The following is a 14,141-nucleotide window of genomic DNA, read 5'->3' on the forward strand; positions in this document are numbered from 1 at the left end:
TGCGGCCCACGGTCTGAACTAGTGCTGCCTGCTCTTTGCGGCGTCCTCTGGCTTCCCCCCTGGCCTCTAGCTCTTACCTTCAGATAATTACTGCAGCATGCAGAGAGGATTGCCAGTGCTGTAGCGATCCTTGCAGGCTGCCGTCATCCTCAGCATCACGTTCCCTCTGCCGCGATCCTGCCCCTGATGTCAGAGGAGGGGCGGGACCGCGTCAGAGGGAATGTGCTGCCGAGGCCGATGGCAGCCTGCAAGGAATGTGACAGCACCGGCGATCCTCTCTGCAGGCATGGTAATTAGCTGAAACTAAGACCGGGAGGCCAGGGGAGAAGCTGGAGGACACTGCAAAGAAGGGGGGAACATGCAAGCCTTTGGGGAGGGAAGATTTATAAACTATAAAGAGTTTTACCTCATGCAAAATTATCATTTCTATAATAAGATATTAACTTTTTTTTCTGCGGCCCTCCATGTACCTACAAATCCAAATGTGGCCCTGCAAAGGTTTTGAGTTTGAGACCACTGAACTAGTCTAAAGGAAGAAGGGATCCCCTATGTGAATTCCATTCCAGGAATGATGAGATTCTGTAAAGATCGTATGTCATTTAAGAAATCATTAAAAACACAAATATTCGTAGATGTCTTTCTCTAAGTTCAGTGGGCTTTCGATTATTCCAGGTTACAGTGATTTGGGTTTTAAGAGAAGACTGGGAAAAATTGATTTGAATCTATTGTAGTATTTTATGATGTTTCAGTTTTATAATTTGTGTATGTATGATATTAGACTTAAGCAGTTTATACTTAAGACTTAAGCAGTTTATACTTAAGTTTATACTTAAGTGTAAAGGAAGAAGGGATCCGCTATGTGAATTCCATTCCAGGATGATGAGATTCTGTAAAGATCGTATATCATTTAAGAAATCATTAAAAACACAAAAATTCGCAGATGCCTTTCTCTAAGTTCAGTGGGCTTTCGATTATTCCAGGTTTCAGTGATTTGGGTTTTAAGAGAAGACAGGGAAAAATTAATTTGAATCTATTGTAGTATTTTATAATGTTTCAGTTTTATAATTTGTGCATGTATGATATTAGACTTAAGCAGTTTATACTTAAGACTTAGACTTTAAAGCTTTATAAGCTTTAAAAATAAATAAATATCTGAAATATTTAACTTACTGGGGTAGCTGGATTATTTGAAAATGACCCATTCTTCCTGTAATCCAAAGTGTGCACTGATGGCTGTTTGTGTGGCTGTCAGGATTATTGTTTTGTTTTGACTGCGGCAGTTCTTGGCTGGCCCTCAGAAGCTGCCTGCCTAGGTGACCACCGAGACTGCCTAATGGTTGGGCTGCCCTGTTTGCAGCCAGGCTGGTGTTCCTACGTGGTGGGATGATTGTGGGTGGCATCGATCAGAGGGTCTTTAGATTTCTGAAACATCACAATTAAAAACCTTCAAGCAAGAAAAGAAAATCCATAAATGTAAACCAGGTACCCCCAAAAAGGGCATCCAGAAAATAGTGCTGCTAGAGTCTGTAAACCCTGTGTTAGATCTTAGAGTACGTCCCTTTGTTTAAAATAATCTTGAATATAAATTTTTAAAAAATCTTGCATAAAGAAAATGGGTACTGGATACACTGAGACAGTGAAAATGTTATGAACAGTGCATGAGAATACTGGATGTGGGAAGAGACTGTAATGTACACAGAAACGAGGCATTGCACATTGAGTCTTCTGTATTTCTGGGAATGCACCATCCAGATGTACATTTGAAGCATCTCCTGCAGATTGTAACATATTAATCATGGCATATGAACAGGAGGTGATCATTTTACAACAGACTACGAGTGAATTAAATTACAAATTCAATATTTACAACCAACCTTTACAAAAAAAAACATTGTGAGCATTTCAAAATGAAAACCACAGTATAACTGAAGATACATTTAAGGCAGACCAGCAGGACAGTGAAAGAAATTAAGGCTGTGGAACAGTTTTGCACCTTGGAACTGCTGAGCTGTTTGCAATGCTTATTCTTGCCAAATGGGAATAGCTATCTTTTGGCATTTTCTATCCACCCCATAATCCCTGTAATTATTTACCTCTGAAGATGCCTGATTTTGGGGTGTTTAATGCCATCCTCAGTATTAACAGATCCGTCCCCCAAGGGCAGAACAGCTTGGACAGTTCAGCAAAAAGCACCAGGCTTAGCAACTGAGCATGGTAACAAAATGCAGTATGGCTTACAGGGAGAAAAATGGTTCACAACCTTCAGGATGAAAGATCGTGTATTGAGGATGAGTCAGTCACCTTCAACAGTGGTTCCTGGATCAGGCCTGCATGTGAATCGCCTGAGAATGACTTGCAACTCGCAAGCTTAGGCAAAATGAAGATTTTCCTAAACTACCGTAGTATCTTCACAGGACACCTGATTCCAGTTTGTGCATGTGTTCTGGACAAAAGACAGGCTTTCTGCACCACCTGGGCAGTTATTTGAGGGAACCCCTGAAGAATCTGTCTTTACGGGTATTCATTTTTTGTGAAGAGGAAGTCACCCAGTGGGCAGATTTGGTAAACTGAGAATGTGCTCTTTCTTTCTTGTGATTTTCCTAGATTATGTAAAGGTTATTAAGGGTTACGTCTGTCAAAGCCCCACCCTTCAGGAAATAACTAGATTCTGGGTAGGAGTTTGCTGTTGTGCTTGGTAATAAATAGAAATAAAACAAAGGAAAATAAGGTGATACATTTTTGATTAGCTTATCACCTTAATTGCGGTTGTCAGTGTCTTGCCTGCATCTGAGTAAGTGGGACTGATGTTTCAGCCATCATGCTGTGAGGTCTGTAGTGGGTGCTTAAGAACATACGACTAGCTATACTGGGTCAGACCACTGGTCCATCTAGCCTACTTTCCTGTTTCCACAGTGGCCAATCCAGGGCCCAAGTACCTGGCAGAAACCCAAATAGTAGCATCATTCCAGAGCTGAGATTGTGATGTCATAATGCCTCATTCCACCAATGCCTAAGAGCCACCCTCATCAGTGATGTCACAATGGCTTGATTGTCCTATACTAGGCTCACATAAGAATATAAGAATAGCCATACTAGCTCAGACCAATGATCCATCTAGCCCAGAATCCTGTTTCCAAAGTGGCCAGTCCAGGTCACAAGTACCTGGCAGACACCCAAATAGTAGCAACATTCCAGAGCTGAGATTATGATGTCATAATGCCTCATTCCACCAGTGCCTAAGAGCCAAACTCATCAGTGATGTCACAATGGCTGCATTGTCCTCACATAACAATATAAGAATAGGCATACTGGCTCAGGCCAATGATCCATCTAGCCCAGTATCCTTTTCAGCAGTGGCCAATCCAAGTCACAAGTACAAAAACCCAAATAGTAGCAGCATTCCATGCCACCGATCCAGGGCAAGCAGTGGCTTCTACCATGTCTATCTCAACAGCAGTTTATAGAATTTTCCTCCAGGAACTTGTCCAAACCTTTTTCTAAACCAGCTAACCAGCTACATTAACTGCTTTTACCACATTTCTGAGCTTAACTATTTTCTAAGTGAAAAAATATTTCCTCCTATTGGTTTTAAAAGTCCCTATGTCAAATGGAGTGAGAATCACAGGAAGTCCACTGGACCTTAAGACATGCTAACTTCCCTTTCTCCCTTTTATCTGTGGACTATTATATGGGGGAGAGGGGAGGAATTGTATGTTGGACTGGTTGTTTTCATCCATGCAATGTACCAATGAACGAGGATACGTACCGTATTTTTCGCTTCATAAGACGCACCTGACCATAAGACACACCGAAGATTTAGAAGAGGAAAACAAGAAAAAAAACATTCTGAACCAAGTTCTCCCAGCCAGGCTCTGCACCCAACCCCACACTCCTTGTCAGGCTCTGAACACTGCCCCTCCCTGCCAGGCTCTGTACCTTGTCCCCCCTCTAGTGGTCTGGTGGTAGGCTGAGACAGGGCACAGGGCAGGCCGGGATGGGACAGGCAGGCCTAGTGGCAGTCAGGCAAGCCTAGTGGCAGGCAAGCCTAGCGGCCTAGTGGCAGGCAGGCCTAGTGCCTGGCAGGGCAGGCCCCCCCACCCTCCAACAGGGCCCCCCACCCTGAGGCAAACAGGCAGGCAGGGCCCTCCACCCGGAGGCAGGCAGGGTCCCCCCTAACTCCTCTGGTGGTCCTGCCCTTCCCTCCAGCTCTTTCCCCAGCGGTAGCAGCAGAGTCGGAGTGGCAAGAAGGCAGGCACAAGTTTTTTGCTTCCTGCCTTGTCCCGTGCCACTCTGTGAATGGTGGTCCTGCGCTGTAGGGCAGGAGCTTTCAGCCTCCTGCCCTTCTCTCCTGCTTTCTCCCGAGCGGCACTGGCAGCGGCAAGCAGGCAGGTGCAAGTTTTTCACTTCCTGCCTTGTCCCGCACCTCTCTGTGAATGGCTGCCCCAGTTCTCACGAAAAACTCGCACCTGCCTGCTTGCTGCTGCCGCTGGGGTGAAAGCCAAAGAGAAGGGCAGGAGGCTGAAAGCTCTTGTCTACAGCGCAGGACCGCTGGAGGAATTAAGGTAGGGGAGGTGGGTTAGTTAGTATTCGCTCCATAAGACGCACCCTTATTTCCACCCACTTTTTGGGGGAAAAAGTGTGTCTTATAGAGCGAAAAATCCGGTAATTGTTTTGTGACTGAAGCACTATGTTCTGTGCTGTAACTGGCAATATTATTTCAATAAAAAATTTTGAAAAAAATGATACTGTGCATAGGAGCCCTAATACTGAGCAAACTCTTTTAGCTGTGCTCAGGAAGGGGTCATTTCCATTGGGTTTAGCACCCTTATTAATTTTGAAAAATTTGGCTCCTATGATATTGTGTGTCTAAGGTGAGCCAGTCAAAAGAGTGGACGAGTGTTAACACCCTCTTGGAATGATTAACCACACCTTCCCCGCTGATTGATCATCCTATAAGGATTTAGTTGCCGCACCTTTCCATATCTTAAGGTGAGTTATAAGCAGCTATACAAATTAATCCCCTGAGGCACTGACAAGTGAAAGAGCGTGCTGATTGCTAAAGACCACGTGCAGAATTAGTGGAAAAAGTGGGGGTTGAACCCTGACTTTTCGATGTCTCAGCCTTCTTAAGTACTAGGCTCCTCCTCCAGTCCTCCAGTCTGGGTGCTGTCAGGTCACTACACAAAGGATTCTACTTTGGGCCTTAGCACCAACAGTTCTAGCCATTAGAGCTAAAAGTAAAGCTAAATTATAATTTAGCTTCACCATAGCCAAGGTTTACATGTTGCCTCTTCATTCTGATCAATGCGTTCATTGTTGGGTTTTTTTCCTCATTAACTATAATAGGGGTGTGCATTTGTTAATGAATGTACCATTGACCCATTAATCCACCTTTACAATTTAAAGTTATTTAATACACCCTAGGCTACTAATTAATGTTCCTTAAGTGAATTAGCGCACATTAAAATGCAATTTAAAAAAATGTGTAACTGTAACTCAAAAACCATGAAAAAATTTTGAAAAAAAATGAAAGCGGAATTTTTTTTGGCCTGCACACATATATTTATAGATTATTGGCGACAGGGAATAATACTACTCTGCAGTTTAAGAATAATATTATGAAGTCATTGGAGTGTAGGAATAGCCTAATGATTAGGACAGTGGCCTAAAAAGCAAGGAACTGAGTTTGATTCCCACCGGACATGTCACTTAACATTCTATTGTCCCAGGTACAAACGTAACTACACTTCTCCCTCCGTATTCGCGGTTTCGCTTATTCGTGATTTTCTGCATGCTGACTCCGCCCCCCCAAATTACATCATGATTAAAGTTCCTTTTCTTTTACTGTACCGAAAAAAAAAGTTTAGCTTACTAACATTCACTCTGAAAATTGCTGCTTCCCAGGGTGCACAGAGAAAAACGCTGCTTCCCAGCATGCATGGAAAAAATCGCTATTACCCTGAAAATCGCTGGGTATCTTTGGGAATCGCCTGCTAAAAGCCCTAACAGCTTTGGGAATTGCTGCTTGCCTGCCATAAGCCCTATAATATCTGGGATATTGCCTCTCCTTCAGGAACAGGTTATTTGCGGTTTCAATAGTAAAAGCTCTGGCTGTTTCCAAAGACCGCGAATAACATGAAAAAGTTTATTGCGGTTTTTCCATATTCGTGGCTATGTTTTGCCCACATCCACCGCGAATATGGAGAGAGAAGTGTACCTGTATATAGTACGGAAACCACTTTGATTATAACAGTGGCATAGTGAGGGAAGTTTGCACCCAGGGTGGAGACACTAGGCATGGTTGCCCTGTGCGCCCTCTCCAACATCACCATCTCCCGCGTAACTCTTCACATCTTTGCCGTCAGCGAGAAGGCAGGAATGCCTGCTGCTCGTGCTGGCTGAGACTTCCTTCGGACAGGAAGTAACGTTGGAGTGAGGGATGAGGCTGGTGCAAAACGGCGTGTGGGGCAGCATGCTTGCTGCCGGCAAAGATTTGAAGAGGTAGGCACCAGAACCCCTGCTAAGTTGCCCCACCCTCTCTTGCTATGCCACTGATTGTAACCACCAAAAGGCAGCATAACAAATCCCCTTTCCTTTCTCTTTTTGTGGATTTGAGGCTAAATACCTAGGGCAGGGGTGGGCAACTCCGGTCCTCGAGGGCCGGAATCCAGTCGGGTTTTCAGAATTTCTCTAACGAATATGCATTGAACGCAGTGCATGCAAATAGATCTCATGCATATTCTTTGGGGAAATCCTGAAAACCCGACTGGATTCCTGCCCTCGAGGACCGGAGTTGCCCACCCCTGACCTAGGGTTACCAGATATCTGAATTTACCTGGACATGTCCTCTTTTTAGAGGACTGTCTGGGCGTCTGTATGGCTTTTCAAAATCCGGCGCTTTGTCCGGGTTTTGAAAAGCCTCCAGCTTGGGACTTTGTCAGGAGGGCGTCTGCGCATGCGTGGATGCAACGCAGTGATGTCGCATGCATGCGACGTGATATCATCATGTCTCATCTATGCATGCGCAGATGCCCTCCCGACGCGGCTCTGAGCACGAGAAGAGGTTGGGGGGTGGGGCTGGGGCGGAACAGGGCGTGACTTGGGCAGAACAGGGTGGGGCTGGGTGGACCTGGGGGCGGGGCCACGGGTCCAGATTTTACGATTGTAAAATCTGGTAACCCTATACACCTAAATGGTCTGTAAAACTCCAGCTAGCACATGATGGTGCTTATTTTGCTGAAAGGCATATACAGGATAGGTTAGATCTCTTTTCCATCAACGTCATTTTTCTGTCTTGGTCCAATCAATTATACTATCTCGGCTAGATTATTGTAATGCCATTTATCTTGGCATCACAAAGATTTGCCTTCAAAGACTACAATTGATTCAGAACACCGCTGCGAAGTTGATTTATGGATAAAGCAAATTCGACCACGTGACTCCTTTGCTTTCGAGTCTCCATTGGCTCTCAGTCTATCTTAGAATCCAGTTTAAATGTTTATGTATTATTTTTAAAATTTTATATGGTATTTTTGTTCCTCTTGTTCCTCTTCTATGGAATGTTTATAGATTTTCATATGCGAGAGGCACTCTCCCTTCTAGGAAAGGAATTCAAGGAGCCAAGATTTTTAGCCTTTCTCTGTCTTTTAAATTTCCCCAATTATGGAATGAACTTCCTCTAATTTTGAGGTGTCCCAGCTCTTTCCAAGGTTTCCGTAAATCTTTAAAAACTTTTCTATTTGCTAAACATTTTAAAAACTAATCCTCTTGTATTTTAGCTTATCTTTTAACTTATTGTTAACCGCGTCGAGCTCCCTCTGGTTGAAGACCCGGTATATAAAGTTAAGTTTTAGTTTAGAGTTTGCAAGTAGGTATGCAGGTTATAAAAGATGTTAGTTCACACACATTCTTAATCTAGATATAGCCGTGTCCATGCCTGCAAAGTAGGTGCAATTTCTGCTGCTGCCACTAATATTTTAAAAAGACTTATAGGCGCCCGTGTATCTTTATAACATAACACCTAAGTCGGTACCTAAAATTAGGCACTCCCTTATAAAATTACCCTCCATATGCCCTGAGAAAATGGTGCTCAGAGCCACTGTTATATGACACAAGGGAAGAGATCTGGCTTTGGGTTGGATGTAGGGCCCCAGTGGCCATGCTCCTAAGGAACTCGGCTGAGGCCTGCACCTTGTTAAGAGATGTCTGGGAGGTCATCCTTGTATGCAGCACTCCATGGCTAGCTGTTGTCCTCCAGATGTTCAGGATGAGATGCCATTGACATTGGACCTAGTTGGGAGCACCTGTTTGCTTACTGAATTGCCCAAGACTAAACCTGAAGAACCTTGAATTGAAAGTTAGATCTTTTTACGTTCATTCTCAAAGAGAGTTGGTATTTGAGTTGTTGAAACCCTGTGGTGAAGCGAACCTGAACATCTGGTATTTTTGTTCCTCATATTCCTCTTCTATGGAATGTTTATAGATTTTCAGTACATTCATTTAAGTTACGTTTCAAACATGAAATAAATTGGGTTGGGGTTTTTTTTTTGTTTTTTTTAATACTCTCAAGCTGAGAACCTGCCACATCAGTGGACCTGGTACCCAAAAGCTTGGAAACATAGAATATGATGGCCTATCAAGTCTGCCCACACACCAACAAATGTTGCATGAAATGCTAGTACACAGGTAGACCAATGCAACTTCAGAGAAAAACCACATTCATCTAATTGTGCTTAGTCTAAGAAAAAGCTGTTCTGTGCAGGCTTGCAGAATGGATTCTGGGGGTGGGGGGGGGGAGGGAGGGGACATCAGAAGTCTATCCAGAATCAGTGTAGAAAAAGTATGATTATTTTCCACTGAGACAATGTTATATAGCACTCGGTGACAAATGCTCACAGTAAATCTGGACTCCACGCCAAGGGTTAATTGCAAAAGCCACTGAAGTGAATCTCGGTCACTCCATCCACTGCTCTTTCTCAAACCCATCTTTTTTTTTTTTTTCCTAAGCAAGGTACATTTCATACCACCTAAGGCCTTAAGGCTTCTCTCCGTTTTAAAGCTCTTTACTACTTTATAAGGCTACAATCTTTAGCTTCCGACTTCACTAAATTGTAAACATTTTCTTTACAACATAAATCTCTTCTAAACCAGTGGCGCATCCTATAGATATATCAAAAAAGTTGCTAAAATATTATTTCTCATCCCTCCCCTCCCCAGACATTGCTTTCTGTATTCATTGTTCTGAAATTATTCCCAGGTTGTTGTTTTTTTTTGTCTATTATTGCAGAGCACGTTTCTTTTTCTGATCGGCCCTGCTAAAATTCGGGGCTCCTGTTCTTTTTGTGTTTTAAAGCCTGGTTGCATCAGCAGTGTTCCTAGACCTCAGTAGCAAAAAAAGCCATGAACCAGAATGCAGAAAACAAGCTATGGCTCAGAAGTATACCAAGAGGCCATGTGTAAAAGTCAGATCCTGTAGTACGTTCTACAGGTTGCAAGAAACATGTTGACCAAAAGAATGGTTGGTTTGCTTGGCCAGGGGGAAAGGTTAGAAGAACACAGTGCAGCTCCCTCAGAATTTGCCCCAAACCAAGTAAGCGTGTGACAGTACCACTTTTCAAAAAGGCAAATGTTTGTATGGCCAAGAGTAATGTGCAATTCAAGCAGTAGGTTGAAACCTCCAAGATTCAGCATGGCCACCTATAATAGGAGAGTCGGGGTAGAGCGAGCACCACCTGCGCAGTGGAATGCTCATGACCAGGCGTATATGCATAGGTTCCTCCTTGCCCCTTTCTCATGCCTAGTTTTTGGACGACCCCCTCGGGGTATTAAGTTCCTAGGTTCATTCTGCTCATGATGAAACCCTTGACATTTGGAACCGGATGCACATCATTCTGGTGTTTCCTCCGCTCAATGAAAGATGCCAGTCGTGTGGTGTCCAGTGGAATTTTGGAATAGCTTCCATTGTGAGGCTGGAGCCATGGGTGCTGTAGGCAAGTGGCTGCTGTTGGCCTCCTCCTAAAGTCTTCTTGAAGGATCACCTTGATAAAGTCTCTGGCAGCATGGCTCACACCACAGAAATACTCTTGGGGGAAACTGAAATCCACCCCGCAGATGTTGATGCAGGTTTCCTCTTTGCTCTCATCCAGAAATGGGGACACCCCACTGAGCATCACATAAGTCAAGACTCCCATGCTCCAGATGTCCGTGCTCAGCGACACAGGAACACCATGGATTACTTCAGGAGCAGCAAACTCGGGGTTCCCCAGAAGCTGATGGATGTAGTAATGGCCAGTGATTTGAACGGCGTCCTCTAAATCTATCAATTTCACACGAGGCACTGGAATCCGCAGGTCTACAAGAAGGTTTTCTGGCTGTTTGAGAGAAAAAAAAACAACAACAATGACAAATAAGGCATGCACAGTAGTGCCATTATTACAAATGTAAAAAATGATGATTTTTTTCTAAGAGCACTTTACAATTGAATGTTTTAGAGACATGTGCAGCCATTCTTTTTAGCAGGATATGCATGCTATACAGACTACATGGTGAATCCTCGTGTTTTCCCAAGGATTAGATTGTTCAACTCTAATCTAATATAATAAAACGCTAGGCCGCGCATGCGCAGTTCCATCGCGTGGGTCCGTTTTCCGTGAGATGTACAGCATCTCAGACCGAAACACTCTCTCTCCTCCCCCGAGACGGATGTCGGACACGGCGGCTGTCGGCCCGTGCTGTTTTTTGATCTGCCCTGCTCCTTACCTGAAGTCCTCTCTCCTCCCCCGAGGCTGATGTCGGACGCTGATGTTGGCTGTCTCCCCCGAGGCGGATGATCTTATGGGAATCAATGTTCTTCGCTCTGCCCTGCTCCTTGCCTTACTATATTTTTAAGTTGAAAGACCAGGCAGCGGCTCCTCTCAGGATCCCCACCTGCGTCGGAAGTCCAATGCAGTCGGGGATCTTGAGAGGAGCCGCCGCGTCTTTCAACTTAAAAATATACTAAGGCAAGGAGCAGGGCAGAACGATCTTCAAAATGGCGGCAAATCGATCGCCATTCCTCTGGGGGGGGGGGGGTCTGGGAGGAGAGGGATCGCGGCCACTCAGCGCCCCCACTGAGGAGCCCAGCAACTTTCCGCTGTCCGGGACTCGACTCATTTGCCGCCCCCCCCTCTTCCCTTACCGCGGGCCCAACTGGCGATTTAAGCAGCGTGTCAGCACTCTTCACACGCTGCTTCGGGCTCGGGCCCTTCTACTGCCCTGATTTACTCTGGCACGTCTGGAGCAAATCAGAGCCCGAAGCAACGTGTGAAGACTGCTGACACGCTGCTTAAATCGCCAGTCGGGCCCGCGGTAAGGGAAGAGGGGGGCCGCCAAATGACTCGGGCCCGCGACTGTTTGTAGTCGCGACTGTGGGAAGGGAAAGAGGGTAGAGGGGGAGGGAATGCAGCTTTGCACAGACAGACAGAGGGAGGAAGGAAGACAGAAAGACAAGAAGAAAGACACAGGGGCAGGTGCACAGGGAACTGGTGTGGGGGGAGGGAATGCTGCTTTGGACAGACAGACAGAGGGAGGAAGGGACACATAAAGACAAGAAGAAAGACACAGGGGCAGGTGCACAGGGAACTGGTGTGGGGGGAGGAAATGCTGCTTTGGACAGACAGACGGAGGGAGGGACACAGAAAGGCAAGAAGAAAGACACAGGGGCAGGTGCGGGACAACGGGAGTCGCGTCAGGAGGGGTGCAGGATGCCGCAGAGGGAACTTTTCCAATGGGTGCAACTGGGCGGCTGTCGGGAGCCTCTGATCACAGGCAGAGCAAGGTAAGTGTATCATAGGGATAAGAAGGAGGAGGGGGGAGAAAAAGGAAGGGACGCCTACTGCTGGACAGGGGGAGAAGGAAAGAGGTGCTGATGGACCGGGGGTGTGTGTGAAGAAAAAGAACGGAGGCCTAATGTTGGACAGGGGGAGAAGGAAGGTGCTGCTGGACAGGGGGGAGGTAAAACAAAGGGAGAAGGGCTGCTGCTGCATAAGGAGACCTGTGAAGGGGTGGTGGTGGACACAGGGGAGGTAAAAGGAAGGGAGAATGGACAGGGGGAGCAGGCAAGGGGTGGTGATGGACAGCCAAGGAAAAAGAAAGACAGAAAGACAGAAAGCGGCTAAGGAGAGAGAGAGAGAGAGAGAAAGAAATAAAGAGAGACACACACACATATATTCTAGCACCCGTTAATGTAACGGGCTATAAGACTAGTTGGATAAGAAAAGGCAAGTGACAAGAACTTCAAGAGGAGTAAAGGATGTAGGTGTGTGGCACTTGAAAGACTTAGGGGGGGGGGGGGTAGGATAAGGATTGGGACTTATATACTGCCTTTTTGTAGTTTTACATCCACACTCAAAGCTGTTACATACAGGTACTTCAACCGTTTTCCCTGTCTGTCCTGGTGGGCTCACAATCTATCTAATGTACCTGGGGCAATAGAGGATTAAGTGACTTGCCCAGGGTCAAAAGGAGCAGCACAGGATTTGAACCCACAAACCTCAGGGGAGGCTGAGGCTGGAACTCTAGCCATTGTGCCACACTTTCCTCCAATACAATCTGAGAAGTGATCTAAGTATAAAAGAATGAAGCCATTGTGACATCACTGATGAGGTTGGCTTTTATTGGTGGAATGAGGCATTATGACATCAGGGAAAGGGACTGGGACTTGTAAACCGTCTTTTTGTAGTTTTACAACCACACTCAAAGCGGTTTTACATACAGGTACTTCAAGCATTTTCCCTCTTTGTCCTGGTGGACTCACAACCTATCTAATGTACCTGGGACAGTGGAAGATTAAGTGACTTGCCCATGGTCACAAGGAGCAGCGTGGGGTTTGAACCCACAACCTCAGGGTGCTGAGGTTGTAGCTCTTGTCCTTAAAACCTCATGCTTCAATGAACTGGTTAGTCTATAATGGTGATTTTCAACCCAGTCCTTGGGACATACCCAGCCAGTAAGTAGAAACATTCTGAGATTCAAATCCAGGCACTATGACACAAGGCCAACCTCGTCAAATTATATTTTTTTTTCAATAAAAAAGATTAAATGATAGTCTCACCTTTATATCCAAATGAGCCACTCGACAACTATGAAGGTACTGCAAGGCTTCCATCGTGTCTCGGATGTAGAAAGCTACTTTTTCTTCCATAAGTTCATCATGATTCATAAGATAATCAAAGAGCCGTCCATCATCCAAACTAGACAAAGAAGAAAGGAAATGTAAACTGCATCTTTCTTTAGTGTCATTACAACCACAATAGAAAGGTTGGTCAAGTATGTGATATATCCATTGGTCAAGTATGTGATATATAAAACAAGTGTAACAGGGCTGGGTAGGATTTCTAGGAGAGGTCTGCACACACATATAGGTTCAGAAATCAAGTTATACCTTTCAAGGAACAGAAATAAAGTAACTTCTGGTGTTACCACGTTTGTCTTTTTTGGCTCACAGCTGCCTCAAAACACAAGGATCTAGTTCTAGCCAGACCTGGAATAAAAGTCCCCAAATTCAATATATCAGTGGGTTACCTCAGCCAAGCAAATAATGCTCTTTTCACTTAACAGTCTTCCTAGGGCTCTGCTTTAGCCCACAGCTAGGGAAGTCTGGTTTCTCAGGGCTCTTCTTTAGCCCACAGCTAGGGAAGTCTGGCTTCCCAGGGCTCTGCTTCAGCTCACAACTAGGGAAGTCACACTAACAACTCCACTTCTTCCCAGGGCTTTTTCTTAACCGCTGTTTTAAAACCAGACAATTTACCAGTACCACAGCGAACCACGGGATTTTAACGGTGATTTTAGAGCATCTGGCTCTTAGTGACAGTGCAGAACTCTGTCAGATTATAGCTGCGATACGTTCAACCAAAGCACAGCTATGCACATTTTCACTGAATAACCACAGGACTCACAGTTCCAAGACCAGGATGTAGGCAGTGGGAGACTCATAGGTATCATGTATTGTGATGTACTGTGGGTGCTGCAGATGTTGCAAGAGAGCAGCTTCGTGTGCTGCCTGCTCCTTCCTCTTCAGTTTTTTGCTGATGAATTTTACAGCTACATCCTTTTTGGTGGTTTTCTGGATGCATTTCTTTACTATGGAGAAACGGCCTCTGGAA

At 45.2% G+C, this 14,141-nt stretch overlaps 1 protein-coding gene across 1 annotated transcript in view; it reads right to left on the reverse strand.

Annotated features, from left to right (window-relative positions):
* Window positions 1–7,761: 7,761 nt before the first annotated feature.
* KALRN (kalirin RhoGEF kinase) overlaps window positions 7,762–14,141 on the reverse strand; it is a 1,310,049-nt gene continuing 1,303,669 nt past the window's right edge. The window contains exons 58-60 of the mRNA XM_033944399.1: window positions 13,935–14,135; window positions 13,091–13,229; window positions 7,762–10,370 (exon numbers count right to left, since the gene is read on the reverse strand). Coding sequence (XP_033800290.1) covers window positions 9,825–10,370; window positions 13,091–13,229; window positions 13,935–14,135 — 886 coding nt within the window. The 3' untranslated portion in view covers window positions 7,762–9,824. The remainder of the gene's footprint in view (window positions 10,371–13,090; window positions 13,230–13,934; window positions 14,136–14,141) is intronic.

This window comes from Geotrypetes seraphini, chromosome 5, assembly GCF_902459505.1.
Source record: "Geotrypetes seraphini chromosome 5, aGeoSer1.1, whole genome shotgun sequence".
Taxonomy (NCBI): domain Eukaryota; kingdom Metazoa; phylum Chordata; class Amphibia; order Gymnophiona; family Dermophiidae; genus Geotrypetes; species Geotrypetes seraphini.